The sequence below is a fragment of the Rhinolophus sinicus genome, linkage group LG10 (genome assembly GCF_036562045.2).
Source record: "Rhinolophus sinicus isolate RSC01 linkage group LG10, ASM3656204v1, whole genome shotgun sequence".
NCBI lineage: Eukaryota > Metazoa > Chordata > Mammalia > Chiroptera > Rhinolophidae > Rhinolophus > Rhinolophus sinicus.
The window spans coordinates 56,045,385-56,061,475 of record NC_133759.1 but is presented as its reverse complement, the minus strand read 5'-3'; the positions used below and the strand labels follow the sequence as shown (position 1 = coordinate 56,061,475).

The 16,091-nt window shown below is 40.1% G+C and overlaps 1 protein-coding gene across 20 annotated transcripts in view; it reads left to right on the top strand.

Moving 5' to 3' along the window:
• The window catches only part of CADPS (calcium dependent secretion activator), a 463,055-nt gene that overhangs the window by 287,985 nt on the left and 158,979 nt on the right, over positions 1-16,091 (top strand). For all 20 annotated transcript variants that reach the window (XM_074313221.1, XM_074313220.1, XM_074313225.1 and 17 more), the window contains exon 9: positions 9,950-10,016. In XM_074313221.1, coding sequence (XP_074169322.1) covers positions 9,950-10,016 — 67 coding nt within the window. The remainder of the gene's footprint in view (positions 1-9,949; positions 10,017-16,091) is intronic.

Sequence of the window (16,091 nt, the reverse complement as noted above, 5' to 3'; positions counted from 1 at the left end):
TGGCGCGTCTTCCAAAATTGTCAAATGGGAATCTCCCACATATCGCCTCCCCTTCCATGTAAACATTCTGGCTGCAAGACAAAGGGTTGGAAAATTCAGTTAGGTTCCTATAGCACAAAGGAAAAGATTCTGCATCTTTAGCAAAACACTGGCTCATGAATCCTCAGTAGATATTTGCTAAAGGAACCAGACCATAAGGATAGGACAGAAGGAGACAGAGAGACGTGAAAAACGTAGGGAAGACCAAAGAGAGAGAACAAAAATATGAATGAATGTATCTATTCTCAAAACTGCTTTTTAAAAAACTTTCTTAAGAGGATCAGTAGCTCAGCCCACATTTCTAGGGTCCTTGGAAGCACTAGACCAGTTTTACAATTACTCTCATTGAATCTCCACACAAACACTTGACGTGGGCATTATTTTTCCCATTGGACAAATTCCCACATTCTCTTCATTTCCTCTGTTGGAAATTGAACTAACTACCGTGTTTCCTCCCGAAAATAAGATCTAACTGGAAAATAAGCCCTAGCATGATTTTTCAGGAGGACATCCCCTGAACGTAAGCCCTGATGCGTCTTTTGGAGCAAACCTTAATATAAGACCCGGTCTTATTTTCGGGGAAACACGGTAATCAGAATTCAGTTAGTTTTTTGTTGATTTATTTGTAAAATTATTGACATGTTTCAGATTACCTTGACCCTACCGATGACAGAAGAAATATGTAGCTCCCTTCTGACAAGTTCCATAGCTATTTCATATCACTAGGCTGCCATTTAAAAATTACCCCTGCCAGGCAATATACCCGGATGCCCTAGAATAGTTCTGAAGACTGAGAAATGGATGCCTTGATATAACAAACACCCTCAGACCCAGTGTGACCTAAATCGGGGGGGGGGGGGGGGGAGGAACAGCCTTAGTTACACCAGGATAATTCAGGGAAAATAGAAATGTTTATGGACTACATTTTTTAAATTTAAATTTAAAATAGCTTTATTGATCCCATTGTGTGGGAAAGAGAAATAGAGATATCAGAGCAGCGTCACAGCTTAGAGTATTGGAGCGAGAAAGGAATTTTTAAGAAGCATGGCTGAGGTTATAAATTGTATCCACTTTAATGTTTATTAAAACAAAAGGAAGCTCAGAATTATTCCTTTGGTGGACTATGGTTCCTTAAATAAGCCACTGAGCCATTCAACATAACTTTCTTTACTGAATAGAAAAGTATCAGTAAGAAAATCAATACTGCCTTTTGCCCTTAAGACATTAGTATTTGACATACTTGAGAATTAGCAACTCCTAGGTGTCTTTCTAATTTTTCATCTTTTACATCCAAATGATGTTTTAAGTTCAGGAAGTGCATTCATATACATTATCTCATTTTATCCCTAAAACAGTCTCATAATGATTAGGTATTATTAACCTCTTACCTTAATAAATGCCCTCTCCCTTCACCCAGTTGCTCAGACTTAGATCCTTGGATATCTTTGACATTTCTCTTTCTCTCCCACGCTTCACCTCATCCATCATCAAATTCTCTTCACTATACCTTCAAGATGAATCCTGATTTCAACCTCTCGTCACCACTTCCACATCACCATTCGAATCCAAGCCTCCATTACTTCTCCCCTTCACTTGTTGCATTTGCCTCATAAGCAGTCCCCTTGCTATCCTTGCCTCCCTGTAGTCTATTTTCCACCCCAAAGCCAGAGTAATTCTTTTGTAAAACACAAGTCAGATCCTGCCACTCAAATGCTAGAAAACATCCAATGGTTCCCCATCTCATTCAGAGTAAAAGCCATTGTTGTTACCATGGCTACAAGACCCTATCTGATGAGGACTTCACTCGCTATCTGACCTTGATCACTGCTCCAGACACATTGCTTCCTTGCTCTTCCCAGAACTCTGAGTGCACTCCCAACTCAGGGCCCTTGTCCCTACTGTTTCCTCTGCCTTGAATGCTCCTTCTCACCCACCCAGATATCCACATGGCTCACCTTGATTTCTGCATGTCTCTGCACCTTATCAAAATGCTTTTCCTGGGCCAGCTCTGTCCCCCCTCTCTTTCTTACTCTACTCTATGTTTACCAGAGCAGTTATCATCACCTCACATATCATACATTTCTTTGTTTATTAGGTTGTTGTCTGTGTTTCCCATTAGACTGTAAGTTCCTTGTCAGCAAGGACATTTGTCTCCTTTGTTCAGGTAGCTACTATAAGGCCTGACACGTAGTGAAAGTCCAATAAATTATTTGCTGCATAAATGAGTAAATGAATGAATGACTCCCCACTTTACAAATAAGGAAACTGAGGCTCAGAGTGGTGAAAAGATGTGCCCAAGTCAGAGTAAGCCTCAAAGCCAGATCTAGAATTGTTTCAGTTCAACCTTAACTGTGCAACTGAAACTGAAATTCAATGAACCACAGTCCACCAACCAGGAGTAATTCACAGCAATTCTGATTTTTTTGTTTTAACAAATCTAAGAAGCAAGTCTCAGCCATGCTTCTTAAAATTCCCTTTCCTCTTCCCGTTTCTTAGCTGTACCACTGCTCTAGACTTCTTGTTCTTTAAAACCATCACACTCCTCTCTCCTCCCCGTAAGTCTCCAAGACACCACTCATATTAGTGGTGACTCTCAAATTAGACTCCTCAGACTGGACTAGTTACTCGAAAATATTTTTAGGATTCCCTTTATCTCCCTTATTGGCTTATTTTCTATAAATGTCAATTAGATCTAATTGGTTGATAAAATCTTTTAAATCCTTACTGATTTTCTATCAATTGTTGATAGACAGATATTAAAAGCTCTGACTATAACTCTAGATTTGTTTGTTTCTCTTTATAGTTTTCTGTCCATTTTTGCTTCACATATTTTTAAGTTCTGTTTGCTGTTATTAGATACATAAACATCTAATATTATTAAGTCTTCTTGTGGAATTGAGGCATTATCATCATGTAATGATCTTCTATAACCCTGGTAATATTCTTGGCCCTAAAATTTAGTAAATATAACCATTCCAGATTTTTAAAAAGGTAATGGTAGATCTTAAATCCTTTTCTATTATTTTTCACCTATTATGTCTTTAGAGTTCAAGTGCATTTCTTATAGTCAGCATAGAGTTGGTTCTAGCTTTTTAAATCCAACCTGAAGATCTCTACCTTTTACTTGTAATATTCATTTAGCCTATTTATATTTAATGTGATTATTGACATGACTAGGTTTAAATTAAATTGCTATGTGTCATCTTGCTATTTGTTTTCTGTTTGTTTCATCTGATCATTGTTTCCTTTTTCCTCTTTTTCATCCTTCTTTTGAATTAATTGAATAGTTTTATGATTCCATTTACCTTTTTTTATTGTATTATTATATATAAACGCCAATTAGGTGAATTGCCTAGAATGTAATCCCTGGCGCTACCACTTACTAACTAGAAGCAAGTTGTTTAACCTCTCTGGACCTCATTTTGCATAGCATAAAGTGAAGTTAATGACAGTCCTCATAGCGTTGTTGTGAGGATTAAATGAGTTGATAAATGTAAAGCATTTAGAATAGGGTCTGATACATGGTAAGAGCTGTAACTACAGTAGAGTCAGTGATGGTTGTCATCATTGATGTTTGCTTTCATCCATGCTTTGCACTTTTTCTTGGCCCATGGCCCCTGCTGGGCTGCTGTAAGAAGATTGAGGCACCTGGAGCCTAAGCAGCTTCCTTGTTCTATTTCAATCCCCAGGGTGTGGGGAAGCCTCCCATTAGGAACCATGGCTTTTGTCTTACTGTAACTGCTACTCTTAAAAGAAATTCTCATGAAGCATTTCTGGAAAGAAAAAAAGATCTGCCTGATTACCACATGTGATGGGCTAGACACAATGGTGGCACAAGGACACAGAGAGAACAAATGCCATCCTCCACCTCAACTAGAGCAGCACCGACTCCCTGGCTCCTCTAGGCTCTTCAGTCATTTCTGCCTTCACAGTCCCCAACAGGAAACCTCAGCATCCCTGGAATCCATGGCCCTCCCAGCCATGATTTCACCTTTGTAAGGTGCTCAGGGGCAAGTGACTCTGGCAAAGGTCTTGATGGAGTCACACACTCTTCTCCCTGCAATGGATGCTCATCCCCAGGCATCCTAAGAGAAGATACATGATAAATAATTTTCCCCATGAATAGCTATTGAGCACCCATCACGGGCACACTTAGTGCTAAGCACAGACGATATTTAATGAACGGAGCTGAGATACTACTTCATTTACTTTCACAAATACATCGTGAAGCAGAACCGTCCCTTTTTTATAGACAGATGACACCCTGGGTCCTGCCCTGCCATCTAGTTCTAGGGCAGAGGGACGCTGAGGCCAGGGAGTCTCCCTTGCCTTTGATTGGGATTCCTGGGACTTAAGTTGAACCCAAGTGCATCTTCCTCATCTCTTTTTAGTCCTTTGTAATTCATTCTGGATTCTCGTATAACTAAAATGCCCCTAGCAAATGACAGGAAGGTCAGTGACCCACTGGCATGGGTCTTACAAATATGCTACAAGAAAGGATACATTAGAATCATGATGTAAAATATGACCTTGAGATCCAAACCCAGACACATACACCTCACTTTATTTCCCAATAGATGTGTGCCCAAAAGCTTAAAGTAAATTGAAATAAAGAATTCGAAGATGAATCCTTTGCAAAGTTGTAGTCATATACTCTTTATACTAGGACCAAATTGTAGTAGTAGTAATAACACTAACAACGAACAACAATAATGTCGAACATTATCGACAACTTACTATATGCCAGTTACTATGCTAAACACTTGACCTGCATTATCTCCATCAATCCTTATAACAACTGAATGGAGTAGATCCTATGCTCTCCCCATTTTACAGCTAAGGAAACTGAGGCACAGGGCAGCTAAGCCAAAGTCAATAGCAGGGCCAGAATTCTCACCTAGGTGTTTCCACCTGAGGCTGAGATATAACCACTAGGCTAAACTTCTGCTCACTACACTAAAATGCTGATTTATTTATTTGTAAACCCAGATTCCCACATATCTGGATGGTCTAAAGCAGGGGTGTCCAAACTTTTTTCAACATTTTTTACCAAGGGCCATATGCGGTAAAATACACAAACAGCCGGGCCACTCACTCGAGGTGAAGTACGTATTGCCTCACCTCGTTTATTTAAGTAAACTAAATATATTTTTGGAATTTGCTGCGGGCCAATTAGCAATGGATTGTGGACCACAGTTGGCCCGTGGGCCGCAGTTTTGACACCCCTGGTCTAAAGAGACAGTTGAGGGCCAGTAATGTTTGCACAGATAGATCTGTCTGTAGTGTGTGGAGATAGAGGTGGAAAGCCACCTGTACATCTGCAATAACTGATTTCCATCTGCTCCAGGTATTTTGCATTCTGTTTAATGAGCATGTTTCAATCTAATAAAATACAGAACCGGAGCTGACTAGACAGAAACAATCCATGGCAGCCCTCAGTTTTCTCGGTTTTGACACCTTCTGGTATGTGCCAATTAGCAATAAATTCTGAGGAAAACCTCAGAAGGAAAGCCCCTCCTTCATGTTAACCAGTGGATACTTTCCAAAGGAGGATTGTGAATTTTTCTCTGGTCCCACTCAGTGTCCCCATTCAAAAGCCCTTCACCAGATATCTTCTCTGTTCAGTGAGAATAGCAATTCATGTTCTTATTTCAGGAAAGAAACCAGTTTGTCATCTAGAGTGGAAAGAATAGCATCGTGAAAAGAGTGTTCTAGAACCTGGCTGTTCTGAGTTTAAATTCTGGCTATGTTAGTCACCAACTGGAAAACTAAAGTTCTTTCTGAACTTCAGTTTTCTCATGAAAAATAGGGATAATAGCATAATGACATACCTAATAATAATATTTACTTTGTGACAGATATTGTTCTAAGCACTTTACATTTCATTAACTACTTTAATCCTCACAACAACCTGTGAAAGTAGGTACCTTTATTTTTATTATTATTATTATCTCCATTGTGCAGATGAGAAAACTAAGGTAGAGATAAGTCTAGTAACTTGTCCAAAGTCACATACAAACAAAAGCAGCATGGCTCCAGGTTCAAGCTCTTAATCCCTCCAGGTGGGTATAATAAATTCATGTAAACTGCTTGGCATAGCGCAGAAGTCTAGTGAAACTACATTAAGTGGTAGCTACCATGTTTCCCCGAAAATGAGACCTAGCTAGACAATCAGCTCTAATGCATCTTTTGGAGCATAAATTAACATAACACCCAGTGTTATATCATTATATATTATATTATATTATATTATATTATATTATATTATATTATATTATGTGATATTATGTGATATTATGTGATATTATGTGATATTATGTGATATTATGTGATATTATGTGATATTATATTATATCCGGTCTTATATTAAAATAAGACTGGGTCTTATGTTAATGTTTGCTCCAAAACACGCATTAAAGCTGATTGTCCATCCGACTAGGTCTTATTTTCGGGGAAACACAGTATGAAGGGAAAGTTAATGATTCAATATGAGTTGCATTCTAGCGGCCTTTTCCTACCTCCAGTCTCATCCTTTAAAACTATAAACACTTTAAATGTAGCTCTGTTCATGGCTTCAAATCTCTCTATATGGATTCAAGTTAAGGGGAAAGAGAAAATGGATAGGAGCTGCCAGATGTAATTCCAGGAAAGTATGAGACTGTTACAACCTTGCCAGCCATTACTAAAAATACAAGACTTTTCACACAACTTTCTTTACTCGATCTTTTATTTCATCTATGTACACATGTCCAGGAAGATTCCGTTTCATGTGTTTAGCTATTATTTACTACAAGTAGCGAATAATATGCTTTCCTCTGTAAACAGAGATGTTTTATAATAAGGCTGACATTTATGGTACATCTACTCTGGCCAGACCTCATGCTTACACTTCCCAAGCATCATCTCATCGAATCCCCACAAAGCTCCGGCCGTTTCCAGAACGCCAAGAGGGTAAGCAGATTGCCTAACAGCTCAGAGCAACCTGCAGAGCCAGACCTGGAAGACTATACCCTTACGTTTCTATTACATTTCCGCCGTGCATATGTTAATATATTATTTCCAAAAGGTTGCGAGCACTGTCCAGGACGGCTAAGTGATCCATGGAACAAACAGCTGGCCGTGTTGGCTTCGGGGCTGATGAACTTACCAGCCATCCAATCATTTCCACAGCCTCCGCCTCCATTCTCTCTCTCGTCTGCACCACTGTAACCATCTCCTCACTGTCTCCCACCCTTCTTTCTTGCCCCTTCCAGCTATAATGCATTCATCACCCAGCAGCCACTGGGATCATCTTAAAGAGAAATATAAGTGTACCACTCCCCTGACTAAAACCCTTCCGTAGTTTTCCAGCCTTATTTGGAGTGACTGCATTAATGATCTGTTTTACCCATTTAAAAGATCACTCTATCTGCTGTGTAATGAATGGCGTGTAGGGGCAAGAGTGAAAGCAGGGATGCCAGTTAGAAGTCTGCCATGGGCCAGGTGGACATTAGGGTGGTTTGACTGGGTAAAAGCAGAAGAGATAGAAGTAGATGGGATATAGTTTAGAAGGAAAACACGAAAAACTTGGCAATGTATTGCATGTCTCTATGCAATGTTTTAAAATCTCATCAAAAATCTTTATAAAAATCACTCTGTTTTTCCAAGAACACGGCATTTAAAATGAATTAAAATATAGCAAATATTTATTGACCCCCTACCGTATACATTCAGCCCCTCAACAATGCTGCAGTTATGGGCACTGAGACCCACGAAGTCGAAAGTCCACGTATGACTTTTGACTCCCGTCGGCCCTTCACATCTGCAGATTCAATCAGGGTCGACATCCGCAGGAACCCAAGGTTGGAAAACTGCTGTTGGGGATGCAAAAATACTATTTTGAACCGCTATTGGTTAAACCTTGTGGATGCGAAACCCACGGATACCAAGGGCTGACTGTATTTATTTGTTAAAATCTGCATATAAGTGGACGTGCGCAGTTCAAACCCATGCTGCCCAAGGCCAGCTGTATAAGAACTATGCTAAGAATTTAGAAAGAAGGTTCCTTCCGTAGAGGAGCTCACAGAATAGATACAATAAATAGAAAAGCAAATAAGTTATTGCTAGCAGCAGAATTTATCTACGGAGCCCAGGAGGTGATGACATCAAGGTAAGGAATATGAGTTCTAACTTCAGGAGTTGGGAGAGAAAGCATTCCCAACAGCATAACATGTACAAAGTTATGGAGGTGTGAAACTTTATGGTGTGGTCAGTAATTATAGATATTGTGCAGAAGCTGAGTCTAGAGAGTTAAGCAGGGCGGGGAAATGAAGAGGTTTCTAGGCCAGGTCAAGATGCTAGATTCCGTCTCCGTATGCCAAGGTTTCCCTGAGTGTATTCATTCCCCTAGTGGTACACAAGATAGTTTACTGATATACAGACACACATGTATTACTTATGTAGTTACTAAAGTATTTCAATGTGTGCTACATATAATAATATTAATATAATTACATAATGTATTATATATATATAATAGGCTACAATATAAAATTTTCTTTCAAAATAAATTTAGTCATGTGAAGTAGGTCAATTTAGAGAAAAATTTCAAGAAAATCACAGAATAGGTGGACAGATATGGGATAAATCGTGAAAGTGGAATGTGAATGGCCAAAGTTTGGGGCTCCCTTCATGTAAATAGGGGAGACCCACTGAAGGAGTTTCAGCAGGGAAAGCCAAGATAGCATTTGTAGATGGTAGAATGTATCTCACGACTAAGAGGGGGATGAAAATCATTCTGGTGTCCCCGAAGCCCATTAAGACATTCCCTTAGAGTTGTCCATGGAAGCAAAAATGTGGCTGGGGCTGAGCAGAGTGAAGAACTCTGCAGGAGGTGAAAATCAACTGCACTTGGCAATTGGGGAATATGGATGGGGAAACAGAAGGACCCAGGCTGATCTCTGGGTTTCTGGCTTGAAAGTCTGAGTAGATTTTGGCCACCAGTCACTCCAAGAGCCCCTGACATTTGTCAAACAGTATAAATTCTAAGTAGGTGTATTCTTTATGTTCTAAAGCAGAATTGTCTGATTCTTGGTGAAGTGAGGATTTGGAAGTTGTCCAGTGGTTTTGATAGCAAATAAAGCCAGTTTGGGAACGCGAGTATTTGAATGTATTTGAATATGACCAAGTCTCTCCCTATTTGGTCAGATAGAGCCTGAAAACCACCAGCCTCACTTCCTTGATCAATGCCCATTCATAAAACAATCCACAAGGCCAACGGGATAATTCATGAATGAATTACTAACACTCATCTTAAAATCTCCAGATACCGCTGACCTGTGCCTCTGTAGTTGTTAACCTTCCTTATTATTTCATTTTTCTGTTTAAAAATTAATTTTCATCAACAGAAGAGCATTTGGGGAAAAGGAAGGAATGTAGGAAGGACTTTCTATGTTAACATGAAACTTCTCCCCTGTAATATACCTGCATTTGACAGAATTACAGCAAAAGGAAATGAGGGAAGGTTTTCCTGAATGAGACTTGACAAGAGGTAAAGGAGTTGAAAGTTGTGAGATTTAGCACTTTTTTTTTTTTCTCTCGTGTACAACACCTTTCAGGAGTTTCCCTACCTTAAAAAAAAAACTTTTAGCACATATACAAATTAAGTCACAGTGTAACATTTTCCAAGGTGTTTTCTGGAATCAGTCAAAGAATCCAACACAGTCTGAGGAGGGCCCCAATTCCTTCTATAAGTAGAAGTGAAACTTGCCAGGTCTTTCTTATCCTCAAACACACAGCTCCTAAATCTGCTTTCTGCTTCTGAGCCGCGTGCCTTTCCTTGTTTATGAGTACCAAGCTTCACACTACAGTGTATTAAACAGTGTCCTCGTTCAAGCATTAATGCAACGTTTGTCTTTCTCCTTTCCCTTAGGTATTTATGGGCCATCGGTAAGAATGTCTGGAAGAGATGGAAGAAAAGGTTTTTTGTATTGGTGCAGGTAACTCTTCAACTCTAATGTCAGTCTTAAGAGCCATTAGTTTTAAAGATTTGACAGACTTAATTAATGCTTTTTTGTTGCGGTAAACTTACCTGAAGTACACAACACTCGTGCATTTAGCTCAATGAATTTTTACATATGATGTATCCACATAACCACCGTTCAGAGGAATCCAAACCATTTCAGTATCCAGAGGGCTCCCTTTTGCTCCTTTTCCTATTTTTATATCACTTTAAAATTGAAAAAAATAACACGTGCTCATTACTTTTTCATTCTGACAATACAGAATTACATAAGTAGAAGTGACCCCCCCCAACCCCCCACACCCTGTCAGTAATGGAGGACCCCAGGGAGGGAGCAAACATGTGTCTGGTTAGGGCACTGGGACATTAACATGGTTTTAGAAAAATCTGCTGTTTCTGAAGGCACTAAGATACTCATTATGGGAATATTCAGTTTACTGGAACTTCTTACATCTATTTTATTGTTTAGTGTGTTTGAGTTTAATTACCTGTAGGAGAGCACTCCATTCTCTTGATGCCTGGGATTTCCTGAAGTCTTAACTGACCTCCTATAACTATGCTTAACAGTCTGGAACATCTCTCTCCAGGTAGACTTTTTTTTAACCAAAGATAATCAAACGCTTCATGTTGTTCTGCAACTTGCTTTAAAAAATAAATCATCGTAGACATTTTTCCATGTTTGTACATATCGCTCTGGCTCTAAAACCTGTAAATTCCCCCCACACCCCCCTTTTTTTTCTTGTGGTGAGAATTTTTAAGATTTACTTTCTTAGCAACTAGAATTTTCCTTTTTGATAGACTTCTGGGCTTCCCCAATTGGGACTATTATTAACCATGCCGCACAGGTTATCTATGTATAAAGATACAGATGCAGATGCAGATATTGATATTAATAATACATTACTAACATACACATAGTATCTTAGCTCTCTTGAGTGTTTCTTTAAGAAAAAAAAATGTCCAGAAATAGTAATATATATCCTTGAAAATCCTTCCCTTTTTTTCTTGTTTCGGTTTGTTTGTTTTTTGCATTAGGATTTTTCAGTTTACAAAGGAATTTGCCATTGCCTCTTTTTAATTTGCAGGCTCCACCAGAGCATGTAAACTGTAATTCAATTTGCAAAAAGTTAATTTATGCTGTACTCTGAAAGACATCACAAAGTGAGTCAACTTGTAATTTAGTAACTAACAGTGTTTATTGGGTTACTTTGATGGCTATAAGTACTGGTTAGTATTCTGATCACTATCAATTCTGAAACCTTCCTGTGAAGCAACTGCCTCTTAGGCCTAAATAGCCTTGAAAGTTTCTCCAACCCTGAGCTTCTAAGATGAGACATTCCACGGATTTACTCAAGTCTGGGCCTCTAAGGCAAAATGTATCTCTCTGGCTGTGAAGAAGAAGTAATCTTTTTTTTTTTTTTTTTTTTCAGTTTTGCCAAGAGTTCTTTTTATTTAGCATTGAAACATGCACAAAGAAGAACGACTTTTGTGCATTTTATATTAATTAAACTACTATTAAATGCTGTTCCGAATAGCCTTAATACAGTAATAATCGGTATTCATGATTATAACAAGAGGTGATCTTTGCTTTCACAATTGCTACAGGGTACAACAAAACCTTAAAATAAAGTAGCCAAAGGAAAACTTTGGAATTATGCCCAACCCCCCAAAATAATACGGGGCAAAGCAGTGGAAGACATTTTATCCTGAGATGTATTTCCTCAGACTATTAACTGACCAATATTTATTGAGTACCTACTTTGTGTAAGGCACGTTGATAGGTCATAGAAAAGAACTATGAGGCCCAGTCTCACACTTCCAGAAGAGTATCTGATAGAGTTCTTTATATAAAACGGCAGAAATAGACTCAAGGTAATTAAGATTTTTTTAAAAGAAAAGGAATGTATTGGCAACCTCTTGAGGTAAGGGATTGTTGAAAAAGCTGAATGACTAGTCCTTATTACAAACAGAACCCAGACTACTTCCAGAAATTCAAGTGGTAGAAACCATGGCCAGTGTCATCAATGTGGTCATAAGACAAAATGGGCTCTGACCATTTTCAATCCTCACATCTCTACTTGAGGGCCAAATTTGAGAGAGAGAGAATTGTGTTGGTCCAGCTTGGGTAACACATCTAATTTTTAGCAGGGACAGGCCATGGTACTTTCATTAACAGGCCCACTGGGCTGTGTCCAAGATAAAATCAGGATGTCATTACCAGAAGGAGAAATGGATGCGGGGCAGGCAAAAGCAGCTGATGTCCACCCCTAAGAGAGCACAGTGTAGATGGAGAGACAAGATACATCGAAAGAAGCAGTGCTGAATTATTGATGGTTCTCCCCGTCAGTACTCTCCCTTGGCATAGCAGCCTCTCTTGGAATCACTTAGGAGACTATACGTTGGCCGCCCTCAGTAGACTATATGCTGTTTCATGGCCAGTTCTGTTTGATTCATCTTGGTGTCCTTCCCTGTTTCACCACCACACACGTACATCCTTTAGCTCAGCATATGGTACGGGCATTCAGGAAATGTTTGGTGGAAGAAAGAAGGAAAAGGAAGAGAGGAGAAGAGCCCCGGCAAGACCTCGAGTGGTTCTGAGAAAGGAAAGATCATATGGCCTGGAAAGTGACCACTTCCCAGAGGAAGTGGGACAAGTGGCCCTCTCACCATGATATGGAGTCTCCTCTCCCACTCTGAGTGAACCAGTAATTGCTCCACTGGACACACGACTTTTCTCTGAGAATCTTTGAAATAATGAAGTTTTTAGGGAAGTAGCTGACCTCTTACTTTGGGAAATATTTTAGGGGAAAATTCTTCAGGAAAAAAAACAAGAAGAAATGTGCCCAAAATATCAATGAAGCCATGTCTGTACAACATGTACTGAATGGAAAAGGAGAAAATGAGTTTTAGGCCATGCACCTAGAACATAGATGTTTTAAGGCCTTCGCACTGAAGCTTCCACCCAGAGAAGATACGACTCACACAGTAGCTAAAAAGCAAGCTCTGTGCTCACTTGTGAAAATCATAAAAGGGTCCAGCCCATCTAAAGCTCAGTGTCTTTCCTAAAAGGGCACAAGAGAAGAATCTCAGGATTTGATGAGATGTTTCAATACATGTGATTCTCTTTAACTTTAAAGAGCCATTGAGATGCATTGGTTATATCGATCTCCCAAATTAAACCTTCTGTTTCAACCTAAGTCAGATTCCTTCCTTAACAACTTCTGTGGCCTGCAGAGGGACAGCCCCACCATCACAATTGCAATGGGAGAGCCAGGATGAGAACTAAGGTCTTCTCTTTCTTTTCTTGTCCTGTTCACCACAATAATGTCTAAAAGCAATTTTGCTGGCCGACCTAGAAAACACTGCATTACTTTTGGATTCTTCCTGTTTTTCCTTCTCCATTATTGAAGTCATCATATCTACATGTGCTTTATCAAAATAATAAGGAGAATACTCACCCCCTTTGAAACAACTCCGATACCAACATAATTGCAGGAGATAAGTTCAAGGGCACCATTGCTGGCCCCGTGCAGGGGCAGCAGAACTATCCTGAGTTGCTTGAAGAGAAAGATGGCGGTCCAGACAGTGACAATCAGCCCCCAACAGCTGCATGCAACGTGGAGTTCAGTCACACATGCAAATTATGTTCCCTTCCTTGTTAGCCACCAGACCCTTCCACGGAAACTCAAAATGCAGGGGAAACCAGGAGAAGCACTCTGGTCAATCTGAGGGAAGAATGAGGGAGCTGAAGAAGGAAGCAGATCCCACACAGCCTGCCCCAGTCCCCTGGGCATCCTCAGAGGGAGCTCTGTGGGGAGCAGTGTACAAACCCCCACACAGGAAGCGTAGCTACCCAAGTGACTTACTGAATATTGGTTCCTTTCCACTCAGATGTCAGATCTCATGGAGTGTTTTTTGTAGAGAGTTTGCAACACAACTATGTGTTCTCCAACACAATTATGAATTCCATTAGATTTAATACAGGGATATTTGTTCGAAAGTCCTAGGAGTAAGACACATCCAACATGAGTCTCCTCAAAATCATCTCCTCTCCTGCCCCATTCTCTCTCTCTCTCTCTCTCTCTCTCTCTCTCTCTCTCTCTCTCTCTCTCTCTCTCTCACACACACACACACACGCACACAGAGTCTACATTTTGTCCGTAATACAGAAATATTAAAATTCTCCCTACGTGAAATTTCCTTCTAGTGCTACTACCTTGGGTGGGAAATAAAGATAGATTATAAATGGACTTCCCAGCAGCCAGGACAAAGGACATTCTCAGAGGGGTGTGGAACCAAAGCAGCAATTCTCATTTTTAAGTATCAGGGTTAAAATTATTATGGTTGTGACTGGAGTCTGCCCCACCAACTGTGAAAGGCATGAAGCAGTTTCAGGGTGTTTCTGTGCCAGAGACTTAAGTGTTCCTACAAGATAAGACAGTGTTCCCCACCTGAGGACCTGGGCCACCTGCCCCGGCTGCTATTTAGCATGCAGACCCCAAGGTGCCGTCCAGAAGGCTGCGACCCAAGAATCTGTGCATGTCACAAGCTCACCAGGTAATACTGATGAAGGCTGTCCAGAGTGGTCCCGTGCCCTTCCCTGCACCAATCACTCTAAGCAAGGAGATGCACTGATGACTGGCCACGCCTGGGCCACACATCCCACACAGCCCACCTACAGCGAGAGGTATAATTAACCCTACACAAACTCTGTGGGCTGAAAGTGGAGGAGAGGGGGAACCCCCAAGGAGAGTCAGTGTTCAGTCACCACAGGGAAATGAGCCCTCTGCATGCAAATATAAGAAATGTCCCACAGCTGTTATCATCACCATCGAAAGGCAATGCAGTTGAGTCCCAGCAAAGATAACTGAGCTGCCCGGGATCACAACCTAGAAAGTAATGGATCTGAGACTCAAATCCAGGTCTGTAGAGCTCCAAACTCATTCTCCCTCTATTCCACCAAATGGCCTTAGTGTCAGTCAGGAGCATGGTATTTAGACTGTGGTTCTTCATACACAACCACATCACATGAAAATGGTCCTTGGTCCCAGGAATTGTGTGCGTCACATCATAAACATTTTCTCCATCCTCACATCTTGACTCAGTCAGTCAGTGTTTCCTCATGAAAACCTTCCCTGACCACCCAACTAAACCAAATCCCCAAGCTCTTCCAGGATCATCTCTCTTTTTAATACTAATCACCATTAAAGTTACACATTTCTGAGAAGATGTGATTAATGTCTGCCTTCCCACTAGACATGAGGGCAGGAACCATATCTGGTTTTGTATGTCTTTATATTCCCAGCGCCAAAATATACCCAAGTTTTGTTGAATGAATGAATGAATGAATGAATGAATGAATGAATCTGCCATAAAGAAAGAACTCTTTTCTAAAATGTAGTATGTGAATTGTAGACAGGGCTAGTAACCAGAGTTCTGTAAAAATGACAGCTGAGTTATTCTCAAAGATGGAAAAAGAAGAAAGGAAAGGAAAGGAAAGGAAAGGAAAGGAAAGGAAAGGAAAGGAAAGGAAAGGAAAGGAAAGGAAAGGAAAGGGGCATTAGACAAAATGTGTGTCTGTGTGTCCAAGTATTTTAGTCTTCCATGGGTGGGAGGAAGAAGAGGGGAGAGTCAGGGACAAAAAAGGACTAACCTTCTTATCTCATAACTAGACTCTAGTTGCTAAATATAATTGAAACTCAAGGCAACTTTAAAATTTCTAGACAGTTCCTCTATGATAAAACAATGGTTCTCAAACTTTAGTGTGCCTTAAGAAATACCTGAGACAGTTATGAAAAATATAGATTCTTGAGGTCCACCATAACCTAAGATCCTGTTTTAATTGGTCTGACTTAAAAATCTGCATATTTATAACCTACCCCCACTACAAACAAATGACAAAGGTGGCCTCAGTCCACTCTTTAAGAAACATTATTGCAAACCTTTCCCTAATTTAAAGAACTGTTTGGAAAGGAGCTACAGTGTTCCTTGTGTACTTAAAGTTCAGTCATCTTTAAAACAAAACCTCACAGACCCAGCCTCAGAAGTCCCT